Source organism: Mandrillus leucophaeus, unplaced genomic scaffold, assembly GCF_000951045.1.
Source record: "Mandrillus leucophaeus isolate KB7577 unplaced genomic scaffold, Mleu.le_1.0 Scaffold208, whole genome shotgun sequence".
Classification (NCBI taxonomy): domain Eukaryota; kingdom Metazoa; phylum Chordata; class Mammalia; order Primates; family Cercopithecidae; genus Mandrillus; species Mandrillus leucophaeus.
Window position 1 is genome coordinate 1,800,071 of NW_012102121.1, and position 13,874 is coordinate 1,813,944.

Genomic DNA, 13,874 nt, shown 5'->3' on the forward strand with positions numbered 1-13,874 from the left:
TGGCTCATAGTACTCTCTTTGAAAATCTAAGGACAAAAACTAAGAACTACTTCCCACACCACCCCCCCAAAATCTTGCCCAGAAAGTACACATACTGTCTCTTATACACATCTAGATGTGTATAAGAGACAGGTCCTGCCTCAGCCTCCCGAGTAGCTGGGATTACACGCACCCAGCATCATGCCCAGCTAATTTATTTGTACTTTTATAGAGACAGGGTTTCACCATGTTGGCCAAGCTGGTCTCGAACTCCTGACCTCAGGTGATCCGCCCGCCTTGGCCTTCCAAAGTGCTGGGATTACAAGTGTGAGCCACCTCATGCTACCAAAGAAAATCTTTTTAACCCTAGGCCCAAATTCCTACACGGCAACAGTTGGCTGATGTCAACAATGTCTTCTGTAGTTCTTTGCACCCCCTACTACTCCTTACTGTCTTGTGCCTAGCAAACTTTTCTTTACTTAGCTTTTCTGTCTGGCTCCGCAGCCTATCTGAGTTTGCATAAGTCTAAACCACGAACACATACCTAACCCACTCCAGCTGCCAGACCCATGTTCTAATTAAGGTTATACCACCTCTAATTAAGTAGTTTTGTAAAAGTATGACTGTATTGTTAACAATGATAAAAACAACAGTTGGCTATCCTTGCTGTTACTGCTGTGCTAGCTGGGGCCAAGAAATTTGGGGATCGAATGACTGCCCCTAGTTTGATTGTTAGCCCACAGAACAGGGACATTCTACATCAAAACTTTACTATTGAGAATACAACATAATCTCTCCCACCTCTGAAATCTTCACACATTATCCAAAGACAGTTACAATTATTTAAATAATTTTCCTCTCTTCAAATTGTGGGAAAAGTTGATGGAATCATTTTTACTGCTACTAGTACTTCTAAATAAGTAAGATATTGCTCACTGAGAGTATTTTCCAGATGCATGCAGACACTTTCGCAGCACCAGATTATTATCACTCCCATTTTGCAGATACAAAAACAAAAGCACAAATAAGGGAATCATTTGCCCAATGTCACAAAGTTCAGAGAAGAGCACTATTCCTAGTTTCCTGCTTTGGTTCTGGAAGCTAAGCAAAAACAAACAAATACTAACTATAAAATGAAAACAGCTCTCCTTGCCCCAAACACTAGGTTATGAGGACGCAGGAAGACAGAAAGAGGTAGGAATTAAGAGTAGGTTAAATTATTACTTATTATGCTCGCCTTCAAAATAGTGTCAATAAATTCAAGAAGCAAGAGGCTGTGATTAATTCAGTTTACAATTCAGTAATATCTGCTAGGCTAAACACCATGATGCATGTGCGGTAAATGGAATGAACTCTTCCAAGCAGAAGACTCTTTTTCTACCCCAAGTGACAAGGATGACAGTTCTCAACCATGAGTGGGCAGCTGGAGAGACCAAGAAAAGGAAGTTCTGTGGAGGCTTGTTGCCACCACTTAGTTTTGAAAGGCTTCTGTGTAAGACAAGCGACTCTCAACAGAAGAGGAAACGAAAGGTTGGCCCCAGCCACCATGGTATTATTTCCTTCCTCAGAACTGTTTAAATTTTTGTCATGTCCTTTATAAACAGACCAACCACCATGGTATTATTTCCTTCCTTAAAACTGTTTAAATTTTTGCCTACGTCCTTTATAAACAGACACTTCTCCTAGTACTTAAGATTTTCTTAATCTAGAGCAAGCTTCTCTCTTTTCATGATCCAAACTGTGTTTCAGTCCAGGGTCAATTTACTCACACATTATGACATTACTTGTCTATTCATACAGGGTGAGGTGAAAATGGAGGGAGGGCTGGGCGTAATCATTTCCCACCCCTAGGCCCTAGGCATTGCCTCTTTTTATTTGCCATTCTGACATGCCATTTATCTGACATGCTATTCGTGGACTCTGTTCCAAACATTTCTGCTCTTTGACTTATTTTATCCTGGCCTATAATTGAGTTGGTTACAAAGCTTACTGAGAAATTTTTCACTTCATTTATAACTGTCTTTTTAGTCACTCTTAAAAAGGCTACTTTCCAAAGAGCAAATGATTATACCCTGAAATATACTACCAGACACACATTCCCTGCCTTCCTTATAGAAAACAGTTCATGTATTTCTCATATCTCAGTTTATTATACATTTTTAGATTCTATTCACTAAAAAACAGCCAAGTGTGCTATTTTAAATACTTCGACATATGTTCTTAGGCTGTTTTCACTACTATGTATCATGAATGATGCTCTGAGCATCATTATTTCTTAAGTCTTTCCTTTGAGGCCTATGGTTTAAAAACCAGCATAAAAAGATGAGGCAAAAACAAACAAACAAACAAACAACCCTCTAGAAGCAGCACATCCAGAGAGGGCCTAAAGAAATACACTCATTTGAAGACTTACCAGAAAAGAAATGTATGAGTGAAAAAAGGAGCACAAAAAGAGAGGAAGAAGTCATCAACTTTTCCCTTCTAAAAGAAACAGATGGGAAAACTAGCAGCGAGAGGTTCTACAGCAAGTGGCACGATATATCCAGGACCTAGGGGAGAGGTCACAGCCCCCCCAGACACTTACCGTGTTGCATTTTGTGCCACACACCACTTGCCTATGATTCAACCACTGAGATGCAAACACTTTATTAAGGGTCCCAAGGTGAAACTCTCTCTCCTTCAGGAGACTGGGAAGTTGCTGTGCTGCATAACCATGCAACACTCGAGAGTAGCTGGTTTCATTCTGTAGCCTGACTTCCCGGTTCTTCAAGTAGTATACTAAGGATCTCTTCACAGGAGGAAGTCTTTTCCTTTTGTGAAGCGTGTGATCCCAGCCAAACTGTGGAAACAACATTAGAAATCAGGGCTTTGGCTGCTCTTCTAACGAACGGATCCTGCTGTATTACAGAAGTCACCAACAACTCATAACTCATACTGCAGAATTTACAAACAACAGAAATACAAACACAAGAGAACAAGAATCTCAATCCAGAAAGTCGTTTAACTCTTCCAACATTAAAAAAAAGTTGCTCAGAGTCAAACTTACCTATGTGAATTACAAGGGCTAAAAGTCAAGGGAATCAATGAAGAATAGAACAGGCTAAAAGGTTTACTAGACCTTTCAGGAGTGAAAGATTGAAGGAAATGAGAGGTCGAGTGATTCCCATACCAACCTGGGCTGCATCTCTGCCCAGCCCCCTTCTCCCTCTCAGTCTGCACACCCACTGGAGCAGGTAAGATACAGTCCAAGGAGACAGACCTGAGCGCCAGGTCTTCCAGGGATGCATCATCAATGACCGTTCCTCTGTCATCATGCCCGCGCTCCAGGCAGTTGAAGAATTCGAAAAATCAACCACCAACGGGGTAGTAGGTCCCCGGGAAATCAGAGGCCATATCTATGTCCAAGAAGACCTTCCTTTCCAAAGGGGGCGGTATAGAGATGATACCTGGGAACTGTTGTTTCTTTTGGGGTCCAAACGCCAAAAAGCCCAGTTCAGGGTTGGGTATACATATAGGGAGACTCCTTCTTTCTTCGAGGAGGGACGCAATCATCCCAGCTTCCTAGGGTCCATTGAAGGTAGTGTTCACTCTACCAAAGTTGGTTTCCGATTCCCTTAACTTCGGTTTCCCCTTCCTCCAAAGCCAGGATTCTGGTTTCTTTTCAAGCCCTATCCACGGCTGCAGGCCTCCCGCGGATTATGTCCCATTGCTGAGTTCCCCTTTGGCTCCTCACCGCCCTGGCCTATCTGCCCTCCAGTTAACGAGGGTCCAGCCCTGACTCCACAAGCCCTGGCCCCATTCCTGTTTTGCCTCTGACTGCAGACCTTGGACCCCGATTCCTGTCGCAGGATCTGCGGACCCTAAACCCCTCTTGGTGCCTCGGCCTCACCACCTAGGTGCCGGCCTCTCAACCCTCACCTGCTGGCCCTGAGCGTCGCTCCCAGCTCCCGGCGAGGCGGGCGCTTTCCGCTTCCTGCTAACTGCTTTCCGGGCCATAGTGGGCAGCGCCGCCGCGGCCCCGCAGCCACATGGGGCAGGGGAAGAGAGGGATAGCAGGACGGCGGGTCATATACTGGGCCCCGGGGCCGCGCACCTTAGTGCGCCCGGCCCGGAAAATGGCCCGGACCCGGAGCGGCAGCAGAAAAAAGGCAGAAAGAAGGGAAAGAGAGAGGAACGACTGGGGCCAGGAGAGGGAAGGTGAAGCGAGAACTAGAAGCTTTCCGACGGCAGAGCCTGGAAGGACGGCGAGCGATTAGAACCAAAACACCCCCTCCCCCTTGCCCGCGCGCCGTCACCCTTGCGCAGCCGCACTTTGGACAGCGTCGCCACGGAAACGCCGCCGGAAGGAGAGGGGCGGGATTTAGGGATTGGAAGAGACTTAGCTGCTGTTTCCCGGCCGCCGTCGGACCATTTTCAAAGGTCATTTGGCAGCCGCTGGAATGGACGTGGACGAGCTGGGGCCGAGGGAATCGGGCTTCTGGCCGCCGACCTCCGACCCCAGCCCGCCTATCCGCAGGCACCCGGAAATGAGGACCACCAGCGCTGCTGGGGGAAGGAATCCCCCCCTAGTGCAGGCCTTTAGCCGGTAGCCGCTACCGGTTACCTCCCATCTGGCACGAAACGTTTCCCTGAATCTGCCACAAACCGTGCTCTGGCTCCAAGGGCTGGACAGGGGGGTGAGGGTTGGGACAGAAGCCGCCCCCGTCCGTCAAAGTGAAGTCCAGTCAGGAAGCCAAGGCAGTGTGGCCAGACTTTCCCACCGCTGAGAACCTGCCCAGCACAACCAACCCAGGCCGACCCACGGGTCTCCGGCTACCCTCTTCCCACCCCTGGGTAGCCCTCAGGCTCCATTCTCCGCTCTGTCTCCTCCTGATCCTTTCTCCTGTCCGAACTGCTTCAGCCCCTCATCACCTTCCCCTTACGGTGCGACTTCACCATCCCCTTTAGATTTCCATGACCCGCCATCTAAATCACATGGTCTTTTGTGCTTTATGAAGTAGGCATCACGCTGTAACTTATCTGTCGCTGCCTGCCTTACTCTTGGATTCAGGTTGCGTCTCCATTAGGGCAGGTTAGGAATTCTGAACCACAGGAAAGAGTGGTCATTTTTGGCTTGCCAGTCCAGTTAGAGCTGGCGTTGGCCACCAAACAAGGGGGCTTCATCAGGATCACCCTTGCCAACATTTTTGGAAGATCCTGAAGGAATATGACTGCCAGCCTTCATTTTCCTCAAGCAAACAAACCCTCCGAGGAAGTAGGATGCTCTTGCTTGGGGCCGATTGCCCTCAGGCTGTGGTGCCCAGTTACCTGCTGGTCCCTTCAGGTTTCAGGCCTCAGGCCTCATACCTCCAAGGAGCTCTGTTGGACCATCTGAAGTTCTGTCAACAAGGAGATTTGGATTTGTTTTCCAAGCTGAACCAAAGACCAGATTGAAGCAGGGTCTCCTGTCATCCCAAGTCGGCACTGCCACTAACCCCTAATGTCTTGGGAAAGGCAGCTCCATCTTATTTGGTCAGGCCTGTCCCTTTAGAGATATGCACATAGTGAGTGGGTCAGGAGTGGGTCAGCTTTCTTTTTTGAGTCTGTTCTAGTTCTGTCTTGCCCCGCAATGCTCTGGATGACCCAGGAGCCCTTGGGCAAGAGTCTGGAATCCTTTGAGAATCTCTCGGCTCAGATTGGGCTGGGCTGGGCTTGGATCCCAGTTTCCTCTGTTAGTGCCAAGAGGGGCACACTGGGAACTGCTGTAGGCTCTTACTCAAAGTTCCTTTACTTCATCTTCACATCCCAGGAACCATCCCCAAATGCACCTTATAGCAGAGCTCACCTTTTTTTTTTTTTTTTTTTTTGAGATGGAGTCTTGCTCTGTAGCCTAGGCTGGAGTGCATTGGTATGATCTCGGCTCACTGCAACCTCTGCCTCCTGAGTTCAAGTGATTCTCCTACCTCAGCCTCCTGAGTAGCTCAGATTACAGGCGCCCGCCACCCTTGCCCAGCTAACTTTTTTTTTTTTTGAGATGGGGAGCTGGCATGTTTTGATTGGTAAGTGAAGGCAATAAGTAAAACTATTTCTGAGAGTCACAGTAGGCTGTTTTAACAGGTATTAGATAAAACTGCTTTCAGATTACAGCAGGCAGTTTTAGCAGTGAGGCTCACTAAGAATGCCATTCTTGGAGTAAAGTTACGTGCCCTGAGTACTTTTTCCCCCAGTCACTCTACTACTTTATTATCATTATTATTTTATTATTTTACTTTTTAGACAGGGTCTTACTCTGTCGTCCTGGCTGGAGTCCAGTGGCACGATTTCAGCTCACTGCAACCTTCGCCTCCTGGGTTCAAGCGATCCTCCCGCCTCAGCTTCCCAAGTAGGTGGGACTACAGGCATGCGCCACCAGGCCTGGTTAATTTTTGTATTTTTAGTAGGGACAGGGTTTCACTATGTTGGCCAGGCTGGTCTCAAACTCCTGACCTCAGGTGATTGGCCCAACTTGGCCTCCCAAAGTGCTGGGATTACAGGCGTGAGCCAGCGCACCCGGCCTGCAGTTTTTTAAAAGCAATTGTGAATTAAATTTCCAAAATGGACTTTCATTCTGTGTTGTTTGCATAGAAATGGTGAGCTCTTGGCCAGGCACAGTGGCTCACGCCTGTAATCCTAGCACTTTGGGAGGCTGAGGTGGGCGGATCACCTGAGGTCAGGATTCTGAGACCAGCCTGGCCAACATGGCAAAACCCCATCTCTACTAAACATACAAAAATTAGTGGGCAACCATCCTGGCTAACATGGTGAAACCCCGCCTCTACTAAAAATACAAAAATTTAGCCGGGCATGGTGGCAGGCGCCTGTAGTCCCAGCTACTCGGGAAGCTGAGCCAGGAGAATGGCTTGAACCCAGGAGACTGAGGCTTCAGTAAGCCAAGATCGAGCCACTGCACTCCAGCCTGGGCAACAGAACGAGATCCCGTCTCAAAAAAAAAAAAAGAAAGAAAAAAAAAAAGAAAAAAGAAAGGAAAAAGAAATCAAACACGCTGCTGGGCATGGGGCTCACCCCTGTAATCCCAGCACTTTGGGAAGCTGAGGCAGGTAAATTGCTTGAACTCAGGAGTTTGAGACCAGCATGGGCAACATAGGAAAATCCTGTCTCTATAGAAACATACAAAAATTAGCTGGATTGGGTGGCATGCGCCTGTAGTCCCAGCTACTTCGGAGTTGGGAGGCGAAGGTGGGAGGATAACTTGAGCCCAGAGGGTGGAGGTTGCAGGTGGAAAGCCAATATCATGCCACTGCACTTCAGCCTGGGAGATCCAGACCCCATCTCCAAAAAAAATAAAACACAAAGCAGTAATTCCTTTTTTTATTTTTATTTTTTGAGGGACAAGTTCTCGCTTTTTTGCCCAGGCTGGAGTGCAGTGGCATGGCATGCGTGTGCCACCACACCCAGTTTATTTTTTTTTTTGTAGAGACAGAGTCTCGCCTTGTTTCCCAGGCTGGTTTTGAACTCCTGGGCTTAAGCGATCCTCCCGCCTTGGCCTCCCAAAGTACTGGGATTACAGGTATGAGACACTGAGCCCAACCAAAGCAGTAATTCCTAAATGTAATTAGTAAATGCCTAATTTCATGTTTATGAAGTATGAAAACAGGTACAACTGATCCATGGTAAGAGAAGTCAGTCATTACCCTTAAGCAGGATTACTAACTGGCGGGGGACCTCAGGGAGCCTTCTGAGGTTCTGGAAATTTCTTTTTTTTCTTTGTGAGACAGAGTCTCACTTTCCCGCCTAGGTTGGGGTGCAGCAGCACGATCTCAGCTCACTGCAACCTCTGCCTTCCGGGTTCAAGTGATTCCCTTGCCTCAGCCTCCCAAGTAGCTGGGACTACCGGCTTGCACCACCACACCTGGCTGATTTTTGTATTTTTGGTAGAGATGGGGTTTCACCATGTTGGCCAGGTTGGTCTCAAACTCCTGACCTCAGGTGATCCACCCACCTCAGCTTCCCAAAGTGCTGGGGTTACAGGCATCAGCCACCACACCTGGCCTGGACATTTCTTTTTTTTTTTTTTTTGTGAGACAGAGTCTCACTTCATCACCTAGGCTGGGTGCAATGGCGTGATCTCAGCTCTCTGCAACCTATGCTTCCCGGGTTCAAACGATTCTTCTGCCTGAGCCTCCTGAGTAGCTGGGATTACAGGCGCCCCCCACCAAGCCTGGCTGATTTTTTTGGTATTTTTAGTAGAGACGGGGTTTCTCCATGTTGGTCAGGATGGTCTCAAACTCCCGACCTCAGGTGATCCACCCCCCTCGGCCTCCCAAAGTGCTGGGATTACAGGCATGAACCACCGCGCCCAGCCCTAATTTTTGTATTTTTAGTAGAGACAGGGTTTCCCCATGTTTGCCAGGCTTGTCTTGAACTCCTGACCTCAAGTCATCCGCATGCCTCGGCCTCCCAAAGTGCTGATATTACAGGCGTGAGCCACAGTGTCTGGCCCTCAAACTATACTATTTTGTAGCCTCAAATAAAAACCCCAACAGTTCCAATCTTCTCTCACCCCACTCCTCCAATTCAATTCTTGTAACCATTTCATCACAGTGCAATGTGCTGCTAGAGGCTCATTAATGGACTCGCACCTGTTACCTTCTCTTGCCTTGGTCTTGGCAGGAATAATAAACAATAGGAAATACTATAAAGTGCTTTGGGCAGACTAAATTGTGTTATACTTGCTTAGTAACAGTATTTTCTTTTGTTTATTTGCATAGGTTTCCAGGAACAAACAAAGCAGATGTTAATACAATTCCCTGTTTGACTCTACCCTTCATGTGTTGGAGCTAATTAACCATCTTTGCTAGCAAAGGGGCAAGTAAGAGCTCAGGAGGAAAGTATTTCTGTTAGGAAAAAGGATTTTGGATTTTAATTCATATGAACATAATAAAAACATAGCAAGGAAAGAGACCCGGGGGACATAGGACACAAATGAACACAGATGGAAAGCGCGCAAAAACGGCTCTCTGATGACATAGAGATGTTGGAGGTCTCTGAGGCATGGAATCGTAATTACTTCATTCATTGTGGAAATATTTTTCAGATCCTGGGCATAGGTTATTAAAAGTGGAAGATATAGGCCAGGCGAGGTGGCTCACACCTGTAATCCCAGCACTTTGCGAGACTAAGGCGGATGGATCACTTGAGGTCAGGAGTTTGAGACCAGCCTGGCCAACATGGTGAAACCTCGCCTCTACTAAAAATACAAAAATTAGCTGGGCATGGTGGCGGATGCCTGTAATCCCAGCTACTCAGGAGGCTGAGGCAGGAGAATCTCTTGAACCTGGGAGGCGGAGGTTGCAGTGAGTTGAGATCGCACCAATACACTCCAGTCTGGGCAACAGAAAAAAAAAAAAAAAAAAAAAGGGAGATATGGAGAGACAGCTCATGTCTTAAACTCATAGTTTTAAAGAAAACTAAGGCCAAAAATGACAAGTCATGCAACCAGACGAGAGATAAGCCAGAGCTGGAACCCATGAACTCTGGTCTACATAATTTTTTCTTTTCTCCCTTCCTTCCTTCCTTCCTTCCTTCCTTCCTTCTTTCCTTACACAAATCCCACATTTCTTTTCTTTTCTCCCTTCCTTCCTTCCTTCCTTCCTTCCTTCCTTCCTTCCTTCCTTCCTTCCTTCCTTCCTTCCTTCCTTCCTTTTTTTTTCTTTTTGGCTTTGAGACCTGCTTGATTTATTCCAATTATTTAATACACAATGATGCAACTGTGATCCCAAAGTATGCAAAGTTAAAGCCTTCAACTGCAGCTGAGGAGAGGGCAGGAATGGTTCACTGGGGACGGTGATAAGTCAGGAATGACAGGCAGGTGGCCATGACCAGGGCAGCCCCCTCCCCAGGGCCAGGGACAGGGGAGTGGCCTGAGGAGCAGGACCCAAGGGTAGCCCAGGGCCAGGGAAGGGGGCAGAGACCTCCCCTTGGCCTAGGTCAGGAGCTCAGAAGTGCCACATGGCTGAGGGGGCAGCGGCTCAGGAAGGGCCAGAGGCAGGGCCAGGAGAGCACCATTTTCTGAGGGGCTGGGGGCAGGGAGGTGCCCTACAGGAGAAGCCAGGAGGGGCTGCCTGCCCCTGGAATGAGGGCTGGGCTGGAGCAGGCTGCAGCAAGAAAGACCTGAGGCAGGCACAGGGCCTGAGAACCCAGCTGGCTGGGCTTGGGGGGCTCCCAGGGCAGCCTGGCCCAGGGAGCAGTCCTGACTCTGCAGGGGATGCCCAGCGAGGGCCTGCAGACCCCTCAGGGCCTCCCCTGCTCTCTCCCTGGAAAGGAGCTGGGGAACCCATAGTGCAAATCTGCAGACCACTCAGTTATGGAGGGAGGCTGTGCCTGAAGGGGGACACTGGGGTGCGCCCCCTCCACCACCTTGGCCTCCACTGTTGTCCTCAGTACAGCTGCTTCTCCTAAAAGTGCAGACCATGGACGCCACCCTTGATCTGGGCTGACATGATCCGCTTCTCAAACTTGAGCTCTCCTGAGTACATCATGGACGGAGGGACAGACAGGCTGTGGGCTCCGACATCCTGGCAGCCATGCTGGATGCCCACTATGAGGTAGGGCATGAACTTCTGAATGGACCCTTTGTCCTGGATGGAGCCCTAGACACCCTACGTGATCTTCACCTTATCCTCCTCGCTGAAGTATCGTTTCTGGCTGCTGCTGCTCTTCTCCATGGCATCCAGTGAGCCCATGCCCTGGTACTTCTTGAGCCACACCCCTTCTGAGAAGAAGTACTCACCAGGGGCCTCCATGGTGGCGGCCAGCAGGGAGCCCATCATCACTGTCGAGGCTCCAAGGGCTGGGGCCTTGACCATGTGCCTCACGGTCTGGATGCCTCCATAGGCTACGATGGGCACACCAAAGTGCCAGGCATACTTGGTCACCTTGTACACAGCAGTGCCCTGGGGCCGACCACAAGCCATCACTTCCTGGGTGATGCAGATGGAGCCACAGCCCATGCCCACGCACAGCCGGTCCACACAATCATCAATCAGGTTCTTGACCTGGGCTGCTGTCACCATGTTTCCCCCAATCACCTGGAGGTGGGGGTACTTCTGTTTGATGTCATGCACCATGGCGATCTGATACACCGAGTTCCCTTGGGATGAGTCCAAGACTATGACGTCGATGCCCGCCTGGGTGAGCAGGTCCAGGTGATATTTGTCATCCTCACAGGTGCCCACAGCTGCCCCGCACAGCAGCTGCTTGTGGGAATCCTTGGAGGCCAGAGGGTAGTCTTGGTTCTTCTTCAGGTCAGTGCCAGTGATAATGGCCACCAGCTCATCACGATCATTGACGAAAGACAGCTTCCCTTTCTTGCTACGCTGCAGGATCTCATTTGCCTCTTTCAACGTCTCACCTGCTGGAGCCACCACCAGCTCAATCCTTGGCATCATCACCTCACTAAGGAGGGTGGTATGGTCCTTCTCAGCAAGCAAGTTGATATTTTGGGAGGTGACGATGCCCTCCAGCTTGCTGCCCATGGTGCCCGTCTCAGTGATGGGGATGCCAGAGAAGCCATGCCACATCTTGGCCTCCAGCACATCACCCACAGTGTGTGAGGGGCTCAGCGCCACGGGGTCCGTGATGAAGCCCTGTTCAAACTTCTTAACCTTACGCAGCTCCTTGACCTGGAACTCTGGGGTGCAGTTGTGGTGGATGAAACCAATATCTCCCATCAGAGCAATCGCGATGGCCATGTCAGCCTCTGTCACAGTGTCCATGGGGGAGGAGATCAGCGGTGTCTTCAGCGTGATCTTCCGGGTCAGGGCTGAGGTCAGGTCCACCTCATCAGCTATGAAGTCTATGAATCCTGGGAGAATCAGGAAGTCATGGTAGGTGAGACTGTGGGCGCTGGCGAAGAGCTGCTGCGCTGTGAGCCTATCCTCGAGCAGGTAGCCGGTGTGCGGCTGATCAGGTAGTCCACCATGCTGCCGCCAGACCATGCGACCCGACAGAAACACCCCCTGGGCCACCTGCCACTGCGGCTGCTGATGCCGCGCCCCTGCCATGCTGCCGCTGCGGCCTGGCGGGCAGGGGACGGGGTTTTTTTTTTTTTTTTTTGAGAGCAGGGTCTGTGGCCCAAGCTGGAGGGCAGTGGTATGATCTCGGCTCACTGCAACCTTTGCCTCTTGGGCTCAAGCCATCCTCCCACCTCAGCTTCATAAGTAGCTGGGACTACAGGTGCATGCCACCATGCCCGCCTAATTTTTGTATTTTTTGTAGAGATGGGGTTTCACCATGTTGCACAGGCTGGTCTTGAACTCCTGAGCTCAAGTGATCTATATGCCTTGGCCTCCCTAGGTGCTGGGATTACAGACATGAGTCACCATGCCAGGCCCATAATTTTCAACACTACTACTAGATTAAATATCTGGGTCCAGTTGAAGTTGCAAGTAGTATTTATTTTAGCATTTCCCTTGTACTCTCATGTTTTCTCTGTATTCAGAACCTGAAATGTTTTATCCAGAACATCTACTACTTTGACAGCAGATATTCTATTTCTATATGTTATGTATAATTTGGCATACATTGATAGAATTTGTGCTAAGTACAGTACAGACAATTTCTGTTTTATTTATTTATTTATTTAGAGACAGGGTCTCACTATGTTGTCCAGGCTGGACTCACAACTCAAGGGATCCTTCTGCCTCAGCCTCCACAGTAGTTGGCACTACAGGTGTGAGCCATCATTCTCAGTACAATTTCCAATCATTCATTAATTGATCACAGAGTTTGTAAAGTTTCGAGTCCTTGTTTTCTGTTGCTCCTGCCTGTTAAACAATCTTACTTTTATTTGTAACCTTAATAAGATAAGAAAATAAAGGAAGAGACAAAACTTTTCTACTTAATAAGATCAAGCAATTTATTTATTTATTTTTTTGAGATGGAGTCTCACTCTTGTCACCCAGGCTGGAGTGCAATGGTGTGATCTCGGCTCACTGCAACCCCCTACCTCTCAACTTCAAGCGATTTTCCTGCCTCAGCCTCCCGAGTAGCTGGGATTACAGGCGTCCGCCACCAAATCCAGCTAGTTTTTGTATTTTTGGTAGAAACGGGGTTTCACCATGTTGGCCAGGCTTGTCTCAAACTTCTGACCTCAAGTCATCCATCCGTCTTGACCTCCCAAAGTGCTGGGATTACAGGCGTGAGTCACTGCGCCTAGCCAAGAAATTTATTTTTAAAAAATCCGCCGGACAAGGTGGCTCATGCCTGTAAATCCAGCACTTTGGGAGACTGAGGCAGGTGATCACTTGAGGTCATGAGTTTGAGACCAGCCTGGCCAACATGATGAAACCCCGTCTCTACTAAAAATACAAAAACTAGCTGGGCATGGTGGCAGGCACCTGTAATCCCAGCTACTAGGGAGGCTGAGGCAGGAGAATCACTTGAACTCGGGAGGTAGAGGTTGCAGTGAGGCGAGATCGTGCCACTGCACTCCAGCCTGGGCAACAGAGCAAGACTCCATCTCAAAAAATAAATAAATAAAATAAAACAAAAATAAAAAATAAGAGACAAATAGCTAACTGGAAGAAAAACAATGTACCTCATCCTACTCACGCTATCTTCCTACCGCCTTCATCGATTTCTGAAATGACTAATGTGGGGTTATATATAAATATAAAAATTGTACACAAATATTACCTACCAATTTTGTTGAGGAGTCTTCCATCAGTCATATTTTTTGACTCAAATACAACACGATCTTGGCATAAAAACAAACACATAGGCCAGACGTTCTTTGCGGAGAGTCATCGGGGTTTCCTGCTTCAACAGTGCTTGGACGGAACCGGCGCTGGTCCTCCATCCCGGCCGGCCGCCCGTAGCCAGCCCTCAGTCACCTCTTCACCGCGCCCTCGGATCGC

The 13,874-nt window shown here is 48.8% G+C and overlaps 1 protein-coding gene and 2 pseudogenes across 3 annotated transcripts in view; 1 reads left to right on the top strand and 2 right to left on the bottom strand.

Moving 5' to 3' along the window:
* Nucleotides 1-4,313, bottom strand: part of DCAF12 (DDB1 and CUL4 associated factor 12) — a 40,247-nt gene extending 35,934 nt beyond the window's left edge. For both annotated transcript variants that reach the window (XM_011980031.1, XM_011980030.1), the window contains exons 1-2: nucleotides 3,898-4,313; nucleotides 2,564-2,818 (exon numbers count right to left, since the gene is read on the bottom strand). In XM_011980031.1, the coding sequence (XP_011835421.1) occupies nucleotides 2,564-2,818; nucleotides 3,898-3,975 (333 nt within the window). In that variant the 5' untranslated portion in view covers nucleotides 3,976-4,313. The remainder of the gene's footprint in view (nucleotides 1-2,563; nucleotides 2,819-3,897) is intronic.
* Nucleotides 4,314-10,394: 6,081 nt separating this feature from the next.
* LOC105539658 lies at nucleotides 10,395-11,957 on the bottom strand (annotated as a pseudogene).
* The window catches only part of LOC105539729, a 2,709-nt pseudogene continuing 771 nt past the window's right edge, over nucleotides 11,937-13,874 (top strand). The window contains exons 1-2 of the transcript XR_001006093.1: nucleotides 11,937-12,053; nucleotides 13,761-13,870. The product of XR_001006093.1 is annotated as a ferritin heavy chain pseudogene (transcript). The remainder of the gene's footprint in view (nucleotides 12,054-13,760; nucleotides 13,871-13,874) is intronic.